The sequence below is a fragment of the Balaenoptera musculus genome, chromosome 8 (genome assembly GCF_009873245.2).
Source record: "Balaenoptera musculus isolate JJ_BM4_2016_0621 chromosome 8, mBalMus1.pri.v3, whole genome shotgun sequence".
Classification (NCBI taxonomy): Eukaryota; Metazoa; Chordata; class Mammalia; order Artiodactyla; family Balaenopteridae; genus Balaenoptera; species Balaenoptera musculus.
The window spans coordinates 24,478,775-24,493,806 of record NC_045792.1 but is presented as its reverse complement, the minus strand read 5'-3'; the positions used below and the strand labels follow the sequence as shown (position 1 = coordinate 24,493,806).

At 38.6% G+C, this 15,032-nt stretch overlaps 1 protein-coding gene across 1 annotated transcript in view; it reads right to left on the bottom strand.

Annotated features, from left to right (window-relative positions):
- Positions 1 to 703: 703 nt before the first annotated feature.
- The window catches only part of SLC35F2 (solute carrier family 35 member F2), a 46,470-nt gene continuing 32,141 nt past the window's right edge, over positions 704 to 15,032 (bottom strand). The window contains exons 2-8 of the mRNA XM_036862256.1: positions 14,441 to 14,616; positions 12,359 to 12,486; positions 7,954 to 8,113; positions 6,932 to 7,088; positions 6,347 to 6,399; positions 5,125 to 5,279; positions 704 to 1,721 (exon numbers count right to left, since the gene is read on the bottom strand). Coding sequence (XP_036718151.1) covers positions 1,536 to 1,721; positions 5,125 to 5,279; positions 6,347 to 6,399; positions 6,932 to 7,088; positions 7,954 to 8,113; positions 12,359 to 12,486; positions 14,441 to 14,616 — 1,015 coding nt within the window. The 3' untranslated portion in view covers positions 704 to 1,535. The remainder of the gene's footprint in view (positions 1,722 to 5,124; positions 5,280 to 6,346; positions 6,400 to 6,931; positions 7,089 to 7,953; positions 8,114 to 12,358; positions 12,487 to 14,440; positions 14,617 to 15,032) is intronic.

The following is a 15,032-nucleotide window of genomic DNA, read 5'->3' as shown; positions in this document are numbered from 1 at the left end:
GGACTAGAAAGATGCTAAAAGGCTGTTGACCTGGAAGAGCTCAACCCGTGGTGAGGAGAGGCAGGTAAACAGCAACACCTCAATTCAATAAGTGCTACGAGGAAGGGCCCTGTGAACCTAGAGGAGGTGGGGGACCCAGCCCAGATGGCTTAAAAAAGGCTTCATAGTAGAGATGACATTTGAGCTTAGCCTTGACAGACATGTGGGATATTGTCACCTGAGATTCTCTACTTCACCACTATCCCTATATATACAAGTTTATTATTAAGCAAGATATTTTAAGAAATAATCAGTGTATTAATCAAACTGGAAGTCTTCCCCAAAAGGCGAAACATTTTAACATAATCTTTTTCCATTCACTGACAGTTGTTAATGGTAAGGAGTGAAAAACAAACATCAGTTTTAATTGGCTGCAGGAAGTGAAAGGTTATTTCACTCAAAAAGGTTTTTCAAAAAACCCATTAAGGTAATTCAAAAATTTTAAATGTTTATTCCAGCAAATGATCTGGGAGCTTACTCTGATTTCCCCTCCATTCTGGCAGAGCCCCAAATAGATAGGTTTGCTTCGCTTTAAGAAGACATAATTCTGAAAAGTTGGATATGAGGAAATCTTGAATATATTAAGTCATTTAAAATCCACAAGGGGAATTAAGTAATCAAAAAAACCACACAGTAAATATATTTCCATGAAATCAAAATCTTTTAATAATATGAACACTTACCCTCAACTTCTTTATTATATTTTTACCTAAAAAAGTTTACATACAGAGTTTTTGTAAAGTGTAGTTGATATCATAATGATGCTACATATTAATACTCTGTATTGAAGAAGTATCATAAAAATCTCATGGCACATTATTTGCTAAGAAGTAGCATAATAACAATTGGGAGAAGGTTCCTAGGTTTACTGTACTCTACTTTACGGCTTCTATGGTACTCACAGTTGTATCCCAGGATTTCTCAAGTACTGCCCCACCCATGTTCCCAACATGTGCAATCAGTCACCAGACCTCACCTAGTGGCCTAAAGGCCACGAGGCTTGTACAAGGACAATAACTGCCTCAGCAGGACAAAACTCAGATGCCTCCAAATGAGGAAACCTACTCCAAAACCATCCTGGGCTGCCCCTCCTCCTGACTACCCAGCCCAGCCTGGACAGCCTGCTTTCAGGCTCTGTCCTGAGGCTGGCTCACACCCAGGTATCTATCCAATCCTGCTTTCCTACTTCTACCTCTAAGACCCCAGTGTGGGCCCCACTCCTTGTCTCCCTGACACTAATAGGTATTGGCCCTCAAACACACAGCAACACAATTCTGGCCTTGGCTTCTGCCCTATTTTGGAATTTCTATTTTTGATACATTATTTTGTATTCCTTTGTAAAATCTAACCACTGGATCCAATCCAATGTTACTGAGTATTCACTCTGAGTCTGATAATTTTCCAAGTATCCCAAGGCAGTAGGCTCTGCTTTATCCAGGTGACAGCTTCCAGCTTCCCAGGAAACCCCAGGTGTACGTGTGTGCCTTCTTCTCCAGCTACAAGACTGCAGGGTGGGCCTCCTGGAGGTTCTCCTCAAGCTTCAGTCCCAGGTTGTCGATTCCAATGCTGGTGACTGGTGGCATGCTGCTTTCAGCCAGCTCTGCAGTGCGTGTCGGGGTGGAGCAGTACAGAATGAACCCCACCATGATGACGGTGAAAGAGAGGATGTAGAGTCCTGAAAACTAGGAGGAGATAATAGGCTATGGACAGTGCTCCCTCACATACACATCTTTGCTGCTGCCTTTTGTCAACGGAGATTTGAGGGTTACCTTCTCATAATTTTTTTTTCTGAAAGTTGCCCTAGGAGATGCTAATGACCAAAACCGTCCTGTGTGTGTGTACTGGTGAATGTGTGAGCTCTGCCCCCATCACCCACCACATTAGCCAACTGGATTCTTGGATGTTTAGGAAATGGACTTTTGCCTTTCTCTGTGATAACCCAGCTGCATCCCACCTCACAACTAGTCCCACTTACTTAGTGGAGAGACTAAAATTTTAGCATGGTACCATGAGAGACCCAGATTCAGACCCTAGGCACAGCTTACAACACTGGTGTGAAACAATAAGAAAACAGAATGGTTTGGAGAAGGAGAAGAGAAAGAAGATGAGAGAGAAGAAAAAGTAAGACACACTCCCAGGCTTCCCTGGTGGTTCAGTGGTTGGGAATCTGCCTGCCTATGCAGGGGACATGGGTTCGAGCCCTGGTTCGGGAGGATCCCACATGCCACAGAGCAACTACGCCCGTGCGCCACAAATACTGAGCCTGCACTCTAGAGCCCGTGAGCCACAACTACTGAGCTCGCGTGCTACAACTACTGAAGCCCACACTCCTAGAGCCTGTGCTTCGCAACAAGAGAAGCCACCGCAATGAGAAGCCCGCACGCCGCAATGAAGAGTAGCCCCCACTGGCCGCAACTAGAGAACAGCCTGCGCACAGCAACGAAGACCCAATGCAGCCAAAAATAAGTGAATAAAATAAATTAATTAAAAAAAAAAGACACACTCCCAAAGGTAGAAGGAAAAAATGAAATGGGTTTTGAAATGAGTATTAAGTAGATTACAGTCATCTCCAGGTATGGGCTTCTATGGGTCACTGTTGGCTTCAACATGTTAATGTTTCATAGATGCTCAATTACTTCTTAACCTTAAACCATTAGAACTTTTTAAGGAATGGAATAGCCACAGCCCTCCTCAAAGCTGGAAGGCCTCCACTGGATTCAGTGATGATGCAAAGCCAGTGATAATGTCAACCAGAGCAGCAGCCAAACTAATTTCCTCCACAGGTTTCATTCTTGGATCCAATCTCAGCACAGCACCCAGCACATAGCTGGTATTGAATAAATGTTTTTTGGGGGGGAAAAATGATTCAGAAAAGATTAAAGGGAGTTAAAGCTATGTAGAGTACCCTAAACTTTTAAAGTCAGTATCATGAAGGTCAATCATGCTCTCCAATAGAATGTTCACTGTTACCTGTGGGAAAACCTAAGTAACTTATTCAAAACATGTCCTGTTTGGTTTGGTGGTTTTAAATGTTTATAAGAAAAAAGTATCTTTTTCCTCTTAAGAAGGCACATGATTAAATGGAGGCACCTTTATTAGAAGAGAGAGACTCTGAGGGAGTGAGATAATAAGTCTCCTGAATCAGAGACTGTTTTTTAAATTTTACCCTTTGTGTCTGGATCTATACAGGAAATTTCTTGTGGCTACTCTGTTCAGTGAGTATTTACTCAAGATCAATCCAGAGGAGGCAGAGTCTGACACCAATGAATACAGAAATTGTTTAATGTCTTTTTCAACTGTGTTTCAAAATATCAGAGCCAAAGTTATTTTAGATACTATAATTTCTTTAAATTAGTGACATATTGAACTTATGATTCTGTCTTTAAAAATTTCTTCTAAGATCCTAGATATCGTCATTATGCTCTGAATGATTTCCCACCTCTGTAATTTACTCTGAAGATCACAGCAGACCTCCTCTTTGCTCTACAAGTCTTGGAACAACCTTTGACCAAAAAGAATAAAATCTGATATGGTTATGAGTGAGCTGCTAGACATTCAGGGACAAAGAAACATAAAGCAAAAGAACTGCAAAGGAACTTATAGTTTGCATGTTCCACTTTTGAGAATAATAGTATGAGTCATGTGGCCAAAAAAAATGACACAAAAGAAGGCTTTTTCTCATTAAAGTTAATACAGTTAAAAAGCAAATATCTACATTAAGGGATCTTATAATAGTCAGGTAGTGACAAGTGTACTTTCACTTTGAAGCTTTTATTTCTTTAACCTTACTTCCTCCTTGGACATTATTTTACTAATAAGGGAAAAGTAAAAGTTAAACTACTAAAGCTACCTCAATATGTTTAGTTTAAAAAAAAGCACAGGTAAGAGGGGTCAAATGTTATACTGCAGAGCTCTCAAGCTTTCTCTGGGTATGGGTAGCCATCAACTGGCCTTGAACTGCAGAATAAAAACACCATGGTCCCCTAGTGGTGGCCATGTGAAATGCAAGAACAGCACCACAGAACAGCTAACTCACTTTTTTTTAAACTCACTTTTAAGGCCCACTTTGTACCCCTTAATGATTGCTATCATAGAAAAAAAAGTCTAGGGCTGTCAGGATCACTTCCCTGATTCACTTTGACATTTGTTACTTTTTAATGATGCCACCAAAAAGCTATAAATACTTCTTCAGTCTTAGTTCAGGAATACCTTAACCAGCAAGTTTGCCAAGATAACAGCTGGTTCCTGTGACATGTAAAAGCAAAAATGGTTTATGTTTCTTAAGCAGAAATTTCTGAGAACACACTGAACTAGGCATTGTGAGTTCCTGGCCAATTCCTGGGAACAGTGTAAATCAGTGCCAAGCAATTTCCACCCAGATACAAAATTTTATACGGATAAAGAAATATAGTTGCTATCCCCAGCTAAAACCAAAATTATCAAGCAACAGCCGACATTCTAACTATTTGTTCAAATGACTGTAATAGCAGCCAAGTCAACAAGCTTTATACTATGGAAAGATGGATTTCTTTCTTTTTTTTTAAAAATAAATTTATTTATTTATTTATTTTTGGCTGTTTTGGGTCTTTGTTGCTGCACGCGGGCTTTCTCTAGTTGCAGCAAGCAGGGGCTACTCTTCGTTGTGGCGCGCGGGCTTCTCTTGTTGCGGAGCATGGGCTCTAGGTGCACGGGCTTCAGTAGTTGTGGCTCACGGGCTCAGTAGTTGTAGCTCACGGGCTCTAGAGCACAGGCTCAGTAGTTGTGGCACACGGGCTTGGTTGCTCCGCGGCATGTGAGATCTTACTGGACCCGGGCTTGAACCCGTGTCACCTGCATTGGCAGGCAGATTCTTAACCACTGTGCCACCAGGGAAGTCCCGGAAAGATGGATTTCTAAGGCAGTAGTTCTCAAAGCAAGACTCTTACAATAACACTAACATGCTATTTGCCTGGAGTGAGAGTGTCCAAAGAAATTCTTGTCAAGAAGATGAGAAGGTTTCATTTTGGGATCTAAAATCTTAAAGAAACCCATTACTTCTTTTAAACCAAACAAGTGTTCTGATTTGAACAAGATCTATTTGCTCACCTTATAGCCAAACAGAAAGAGTCCAAAGAAAAGACTGTAGAGGTCAGCTGTCAGGATGCCCAGGTTGACAGAAGTGGCACTAGTGACTTTAATCACCAGTGGCATGAAGCTGTACAGGCAAAACATACAGAGGGCAAATGCTACAAACAGCAGGGCTGTGAAAAAAATGGAATATCTATTGTTATAGGAAGAAACCAAAAGTTAAAGGTGCTGTGCTTTTAAAGCTTGACTGATATATAAAATTCCCTGATCCTTTAACATACTATCCACAAAGCCCCTTGTTAACAGTAAGCATTGCAAATGAGACATACAAAGCTCTCAGGAAAAAAATAATAACAAGATATGATGAAGAACTTAAAAAATTCAACAGAGTGTTAGATGATCAAGGCCATAGAATCTTGCTTATGGTGTAAGTCAACAGCTCTTATCACCCCATGTTATCCACGTGCCCAGGGCAGAGAGATGCCAATGATAAAAGGCATCATGGTTGGACATGATTTGTGTGGTTGAATCAAAATAAAGTATTTTTAGGATATCAAAGATAGTCGTTAGGCCCATTATCTTTTGTACATCTCATAAGAGCTAGTCATGTGGGTGCCGAGAGATAACTAGTTATAGCAGTTATCTCTGCTTCACAACCACTTCCCCAACCTCGCTCAACACACACACACACACACACACACACACACACACAGAGGCAATCTAAGTTATTTACTTGAATGAAATCATCCAAGCACGGTAAATGAATTTCAATGACACTTCATGTAGTACTTAATTTCTTTCCACGCATCATTAAATAAGGTTCAAATCTTTCTTATCAGATGAGAGTAGCAATGGAACGTGGTGGTGATGACACACCATCAGATTATTCAGGTTAATATTTCACAAATTACATCAAGCAGACAACCTTCACAAGAAGTCTGCGGACTCGAGATACAGATCTAGTTGCAAGTTAGTGTGACCAAAGGTCAGTCTTGTTCAGAATTCCTAGTAAAGAAAGGCTATTCCTGAAGATAAAGATTAAGGATTAACTTTTATGGGGGGGTTTATTTACAAGTTCTCAGAGAAAACTCAATGTAAACCACTATAGTTCTCTGTGTACTAAATTACTCTGTGATTTTATATAAAAATGTCTAAATAGTATTACTAAAATGAAGTATTTATTTCTTGATGTGTGTCAGTTAGGGGAAAGACTAACAAGAATTATTATGTATGTACATACCAATTTTCCAGTCCCAGTGAATGCCGGCAATATCCTTATATTCCACAATCAATCTGTGATTAAAACAAGAGGTCACAGAGAGATCTTTATACTACTTTTCACTATTTTATAAGCAATTAAATTGCTTCAAGCTTTAAGTACTTCAAGGTGATTAATTATGTTGACTTTTGAATTTTTCTTAGAGTATAAAAATAACTATCTTTAATTAAAATGACAAAGAATAAAACCCAGAGGAGTCCATAAACACATGTTTGACACCCTTAGAAGCACTCTACAGGAGGAAAACATGGCACTATGTGTTCCCTTTGAACAGGAAGTTAATATTTTCTAGGAATAATTGAAAAATAGAGTCTTCACTGGTGATATAAAGTCTACCACATTATAAGCAGGAATCAAGCCTCACACATGTATAAGAAAATGAGGCATAATTCTTAATGTTTCAAAAATCTTCTAATAGATATTTAGCAAGTTACTGATTTCAAATGTGAATTTGGGCCAAATAAACAATGAATATTAGTAGCTGGAACATAATCATCTATGACATATTTGCTTATATTGCTTTTAGGGATAAGTTTAGAATCTTACAGCTGTATGCCACTGATAATTGTTCCAAACAAGCCCACCATTCCTAAAAACTCCTGTCTGCTCAGCTTCTTCACGATGTATTCTTCACACACATTAGAAACAGCATAGAGGGAAGCCCCAAGAAGGACCAAGATGTCACCAATCAGTACATCACTACCTATAAGGAGATAAGCCACAAAAAGGAATACATTTGTCACTAGGAAAAACTTTCCAGCTTGCTTCCAGGAGTTTATCTGGCTCATATTTATTTAAGTAAGATTTTACAGAAGAAGAAACCCTGATTTTTAGAAGTTTAAAGACTCTTGCTCCTCTCACTTTCCGGCACAATTCTGCTTTCATTTTTCTTATTTTGGATCCTCAGGAGACTAACAGATTGGAAGATGGTGGTGTATACCATAATGTAAGGCCTCAGAAAATGATTTTATGACATGAGAAATTAATGGAAATTATTGATGGGAAATCACTGAAAACTATAGGGAAGGAAGCTAGGTAAGCAAGGTAATTTTCTCAATCAAAGGAGACACTGAAGTCACTTGTATATTGGGTGAAATCATAGACCTTATTTAGATTTTACACTATCAACTATCTGAACCTTGACATAAAGAATATCAAAATGTTCTCATCTACAGAGTAACTGAAAAAAGAGGTCATTCAGTGAACACAAAGTCTCCTTTTTGATGAAAACAAAAACCAAGAATCTACAGTAGGATTTCCAGTAACGAATCCAAATGTATGGGCCAAAAAAAGATTATTGCAAATATATACAGAAACTTCTCTCTCATGACACAAACAAACCATTTAGTGTGACAAAAAACAGCAAGGACTCGGGGCAGGTAGAAACATAAAGACTGCTTTGTGGAAATGGTTATAGTACCAGAAGCAAGCAAATCTAAAAATAAAATTTTAAAGATAGTTAATGAGGACATGTTCTCTGCCTTTTACTTTATCTTTGCACAATAAAAGTGAGGACATAAGCAAAACTTTTTCTGTGACTTAACCAGAAACAAGTAACACAGTCTCACCTGAATTGTCTTCCCTCCCTGCTAATATGTCTGCACCAACCATAGTTCCTACGCCCAACAGACAGACAGCCACAGCGATGAAGTGGATCGCTCTGTATCTTGCATAAAGAATAAACCACGAGAGAGCCATCAACACAGGAATCCCAAAGCAATCCAAAAGCTGCATGGAAGGAGAAACAGATGGCTTAAAACATCTCTCATTAGCTAAAAGATGATCAAGTAATAACAGGAGTCAGTGTTTATTGAGCATTTATTATTGCCAGCCCTGTACTAAATGCTTTACCTGGATTAACTCATTTAATCCTCACAACAACTCCATGAGATTAGAACTGCAATCTCCATTTTACACACGAGGAAAACAAAGGCACAGAAAGGTTAAATGAGTTGCCCAAAAATCACATAGTTAAAAGTGGTGGAGGACTTCCCTGGTGGCACAGTGGTTAAGAATCCGCCTGGCAATGCAGGGGACACGGGTTCGAGCCCTGGTCCGGGAAGATCCCAATGCCATGGAGCAACTAAGCCCGTCCGCCACAACTACTGAGCCCGCGTGCCTAGAGCCCGTACTCTGCAACAAGAGAAGCAACCGCAATGAGAAGCACGTGCACCGCAACGAAGAGTAGTCCCCACTCACCGCAACTAGAGAAAGCCCACGTGCAACAATGAAGACCCAACACAGCCATAAAGAAATAAATTTTAAAAAGTGTTGGAGCCAGTTGATGAACCCAGGAATTCTGCCCAACAGCCTATGCAGTTTACCTCTACACTCCCACCTGTGTTTATCCTTAAGTCCAGTAGACATGTGCCCATTCACTCAGTCAACAAATATTTAAGTATGTGATATGTGGGAGACACTATGAGAGGAGCTGGAATATAGAGGAGAACAAGAGAGACACAAAGAGGAGTATACAGAAGGCTAGACAGACACAGAAGAATCACACAACCAATATTTAAATGCAGTTGGGCTAAGAGCTACAAAAAAGTACAGGTTATTATGAGGGAGCAAACAGACACCATCTCCCTGACAAAGTGTCCAACCCCACCATATAAGACAGATGCTTGCTCACAGCAAATACTCTTGCTCATCTTCATCATATACTCCTCCATCACCTGTTGGTCCTGGGTCCAGAAAATACTTGCTACACCCCTGATATTGCCAGTCTGAAAGGCAGGGGGATTAAGACTGCCAAAATTATAGTAAATCCAAAATCTTTGTAAGATGAAAGAAAAAGAGATTTCATTCACTGGATTCTTAAAGTCACAAATTTGGTAAAGTGCATTCAAGGATAAAATATATTCCTTTTACTAATAATGTTCCTGATGATGGTTTTTGATTGCTCATCCTGTTCTTTTTTTAACCTTGTCCCTGATTTGCTTTGCATCTGTTTAGTCTTGGACAAGGCAGGCCCCTAAATCTCCAACAGCCTGTTTGATCCTGTCCACAGTTGTTGACTGATCGCCTTTCACTGCAATGTCAAGTATAGGAATGGGCACCTTGCCTTGTGTTATTTATTCCAGCTGCAGAACTCCAATCTCTTAAGTGCTTTTTGAGCCTGCCTGAATAACAAACCATTAAACGATGCAAATGATAATAGCTTGTCCTGGAAGACACCAACAGAATCCAGCCATAATGAAGTAACAAAGTCTAAACTACATTCCTTAAACAAAAAAAGTGGAAAAAGTCACTCTAAAAACTATTACAGGAGACTCCCTATCCTCAAATTGTGTCTTAAAGTCAAACTTAAATCTGCTCTATTTTTAACAATTTTTGGTGGGCAATGAGTAGCCATATAAGGGAAGCACCTACATTTGGTAAGAGCTCCCAAGGCCTCAGGCCCCAGACCTACCATTGACCAGCTGTGTGATCTCTAGCTAGTCACCCTTTGAGTCAAAATCTGAAATCAAGAGATCAGACCAAATGATCTCACAGGTACCTTCCCACTCTAAAATTCCATGACTTCTAATCTGATATCTATCATATTCAGTCATTTATCTACATTGGATCTTTTCAAAATGTGTTCTTGGTGACAGATGCCTTCTGTTTGATGCTTGTAGTTCTAAGAGGCTCCCTATTTAATTTAATCTTTAAAAATTATTGTACAGTCACAGTAAGCAAGGAACAAAGTAAGAACCTGGAATGAGGAGAAGGCATGGATATAAACATGAATTAGACTTTATTAGAGATACAGTGGAGTATAGAGGAGAAAGTGAAATTGAATTAGGCCTTAGAGAAGGGGCTTCGAAAAGGATTCATTCTAGAAAGAATAGAGCAACATAAGAGAGAGAAGCCGCCTGTGGGTAGGGAATGTGTAGATGTGGCAGTGAAGTGAGAAGAGACATGAGTAGAAACCTAGGCCAGCAATGTCAATGGCCACATCAAGAACTACTACATTACTATTTGCAATTACAGAATCTTTGAAGGAATCCTTAAGAAGGAGTTTCAAAGACCATCCAATCTAAACTTCCACCCTTTTAAGGGGAATTCCCTGGTGGTCCAGTGGTTAGGACTCCAAGCTTCCACTGCAGGGGACACAGGTTCGATCCCTGGTCAGGGAACTAAGATCCCACATGTCATGCGTGGCAATCAATCAATCAATCAGTAAATAACTTCCACCCTTTCAGATTAACCAGGCCAGAGATTTACTCAAGGAGAGAATCCACTTGAAGAATTACAATGACAGGCACTCTCTACTGCTGGAAGCACCTCTAGTTGTTAGATGTGCTTTTTATAATAGGGCTTTCTAGAACCAGTACATAACTGTACATAAGTACATAACTTTTGACAACCAAATGCTTAGGTTTTTCTAAGAGGCTAAGATGATAGAAATTGTTTGAGATTAGTTTAAGGCATGACCTTTAGTCACAATAACCCAGCTGTAAGTGTTTTGTTTAGCTGTGTTTAGACCTTGTACCAATTCAAAACTTCTAATTGTCATTAGTCAGAGATCAAAGTTTCTGCAAATTGTAATCAAGTAATTAAACTGTGTGTGAGACTATGAGGGTAGATGTGACTAGAAAAATGCCATTTTCTTTACACTTATACTCATTATTCATTGCTAAAAGTACACTTAATACTATTTTGTGATGAACTGCATCTTCTAGGTAACTCCTGGTTTTAATTTTTATGAAATTCTGGGTTTTTCACGTGCCTCCTATGATGTCTGTCTTAACAAATATTTCCTATCTTGGCTTTTTAACCCATGCCAGTCAAAACCCAGGATATTTGCTGAGGACAATGCTTAGCACAATATTAAAAGGCTTTCTGGTAATAATAGAATTTGATGCATATTCACATTGGAAAAATACTGTTTTCATTAATCCTTCTCTTTAAAATAAATCTAATCTCACTTCAATTTTTCCATGTTCCTAAAATTTGGAGATAAGACCATATCTGTTTTATATAAAAAAGTGATGTATCAGGAATTCCTTGGTGGTCCAGTGGTTAAGACTCCGTGCTTACACTGCTGAGGGTGCAGGTTCAATCTCTCCCTGGTCGGGGAACTAAGATTCCACAAGTCGTGCTGTGCGGCCAAAAAAAAAAAAAAGTGATGCATCAAAAGTCTTAAATTCAGTAAACTGTGAGGTCTAAACCTGGTATTGGAAACTATCTTACTTTCATCTCCATTTATAACACATTCTGTTGTTAGCAATAGGGAGTCAGTGTTATGATACATCACACAGTTCGCTAACATTAAGACAACTCTTTTCATTTTTTTTTTTGGCTGCATGACACGGCTTGTGGGATCTCGGTTCCCCAACCAGGGATGGAACCAGGCTACAGCAGTGAAAGCCCATAATCCTAATCACTAGGCCACCAGGAAACTCCTTAACATTAAGACAACTTAAACAATCTTCCTCAACTCCACCAGGTTGAAAAGTACTGCTATGTAGGAACATTTTTCTTTCAATCCAGTGAGAATAAACCTAGAAAAGGAATAGAGATATAAGTTTTACTTTTGGCTACCATCTCTACCCAAGATGTCTAATAGGTTCCTTCTAATTGTTCCTTTGTCTTGAATATCCACTTTACTTGCAAACCTCCAACTTTTCTGTAGCACAATGGTATATCCACTTTATATGCCATGTTTAAGCAACACATAAAACAGAACTCTTGCCAACATCACAGCATCCATTGCCAACTAAATATTTATGTTTATTTTGGTAGCAACTGTTCTATTCTGCTATAGCATTAGCAGTTTGGGAACTGATTAACTTGTACACGTTTTCAGTAATTCCAGGAAGCCTTACTCATTAGCACATATGCTCCACTGGAAAACAGATAGCATCCACCTGTGTTTAGGTTTTCTTCAAGTGAACAGGTTCTTAATAAAATTAGGCGAGCACATATGAGTTCAGATTCTTCTCTTAAAGCTATAAAACCCAAACTGGTAAGAGGACTCCTTCTTACCTGGACACTGGTTAGAGTTGTGTACTGGTATGCTCTGACAATCAGGTAATTAGCTTCTACATCTGCTAGTCCAAGCAGGATGTACTTCCACCATTTCTTTTTCAAGATGTATAAAAGGTTATCACTACCTGGTTGAAAGAAATCTAGATTAGTACATGTACTTGAAATGATTCCATCCATGTTAATTTAGAGATAAAGAGTCAAAGCAAGGGTTTACTATGTATTCTGAACGTGGACCCTCCTAATTTCCATTACTCATAACCCAAACTCCTGCAACAGCTCAGCAGTCAGATTTTTTTCTAGTATGAGGCCCAAGCTAAGGTGTCATCATAGACCAAGTGTTCAATGAAAACACCAAAGAGAAAGGAAGTAAGAGAAAAGTGGTTAAGTTCCCTTTCCTACTGCAACAGAAATATAACATCCAGATCCCTAGGAAATGAAATGTTTTCTTATGAATTCATTGGTTATTTAACCTCTATTCATGAGCTTCTTCAAAGAAAACTCTGCATGTGGTCATTCTTTTGGAAAAGATGTGCTTTCAAGAGAAAATTAAGCCAGTGGTAAGTACAGAAAAAAGATTTAGTGGCACCATTGAAGAAACACCTTTTATCCCCTAACTTCTATTTATTCAAGTTAACTGTGATTCATTTCTTTGGAGAATCTAGCATCACAAGGATATATAGAGTTGGCACATATACAAGAAAGCTTTATGGGTAAGATAACTTGCAAGGAAATAAAGGTAGTGAGAATTGTAGCCAAATAATTATCATGAAATCCCAATCAGCCGGAACATCCTGAAAACACAGTTTGTCTTCCTCAGGATGAGATGGCATGGAAGGCATCTAATAACCATCCCTTAGGAGACTTCACTGATATACTTATGAATCACACTGACTTCCTAAAGGCCAATGCTTACATAGAGGGGAAAAGTCTGGGGCTATTAACCACGTACCAGTTCTATTTCCAACTCCTAAAGTTCTTGCCAAATTTGGAGTTTTCCCCTTAAGATATCTCTTTACCCCTTCCCACAACTGGTTTCCATTTTCTTTCAAAATAAGTTATTATTCCTGACACATAGAAATACCATTGATGTATTAAGATTCATATTAAAAGACGATTAGCAAATACCACACTGGTGATTTTATTATATGCCTTAAATGTGATGAAAATGGGAGTATTGCACCCTATCAATCAGTCTGGGTTACCCATTGTCTTTACACTCTTGAATTCAATCTTATTTAATTTATTTTATAATACCATGCTCTTCTTTTGTGGGAAGGATGGCTCTTATCATGACAAGAAGCCCCTAATACAGCATGGTGGTGAGGCATGGGCTCTGGGGCAGGCTGCCTAGGTTGAAATGTGGCTCCACCTGCATGACTTATAGCAAGTTATCTAAGTACTACATGCCTCAGATTACTCATCTATAAAGTGGAGATAATAATAATACTCACTTGATTTGTTAGGAGGCTTCAATGAGTTAAGCAATTAAAATGATACCTGGCACAATGCTGTTAGCCTAGTTTTTCCCATTTATAAATAGTTAGCTAGAAATGATAATTCTACAATGGTTCTAAAACAACTTAACCAGCCAGTGATAAGATGTTAATTCCTTGCCAATTCCTTGTTTTGTTTCTCTCACAACATAGACTTGATCTATCAATACATGCAATTGGTGGTCCATTTAGCATTCTCCACTTAGCTGGAAATACATATTTTGGACAGTGAGGTTCTTGACTTTTTAAGTGTTTCTAATACTGTCTTTTAAATTTATCAACCATGGGGGGAAAAAAAAGAAGATCTAACTTGTAATGGCATCTACACTTTTTTTTTTTTTAGACAACTCCTACGTTACAGTTTGGTGCTACTTATTTTAATCAACAATTTCAGAGAGTTATACACAAATCTCTAGTCACCAATTTCATAGAATTCAAAGGTGTCATACTTTTCTAATAACTTTTATAAAAACAGCAGTAGTTTCCTGTTCTTGGTTTTGCCCCATATTTTATTTTTTGAACATCTAGAGCCAAAGATTTTTATGAAGATAATTTGTTGAAAAGGTAATTCCAACATTTGACATACCTGACTGAAATGCCAGCATCACTGTATAAATTAGAAACAGCAAGCAATAGTTGATAAAGCTCTGAAGCATGGGAGTATTCACTTTGTATCTTTCTGCCAAATACTGGCTGGTGATGGCTGTCCCACATATACACAAGGACAACATCTGACCCAGGGCAATTGTTTTCAAAATATTCCTAGAAAATAAAGGAGGAAATCAGAGGAACTGGCAAGTAAGTTATATCTTTCACACACACACACACACACACACACACACACACACACACACACACACACACTTTAGGGCTAAACCAAAAGGGAAATGCTAATAATTCCAGGTGGTTCTTTATTTCATTTTACCACTTACTTCATATGCACAAAAATTAAAGTGTTGGATTTTGAGAGACTACAGTTTTATTCTCTTGTACATTTCTAATTTTCCCCTCATTACCACAAAAATACATATTCCCTCAGTTCACTGATGATCTATTTAGAGATCATTTTGATTACTTAGCTATGTCATATTTTATTTGAATTATGTGTGTGTGATTTTTTAAAACTCAACTTTAACTCTAGTTTTAAAGTCTTCCTATTCATTAAATGTTTAACATTT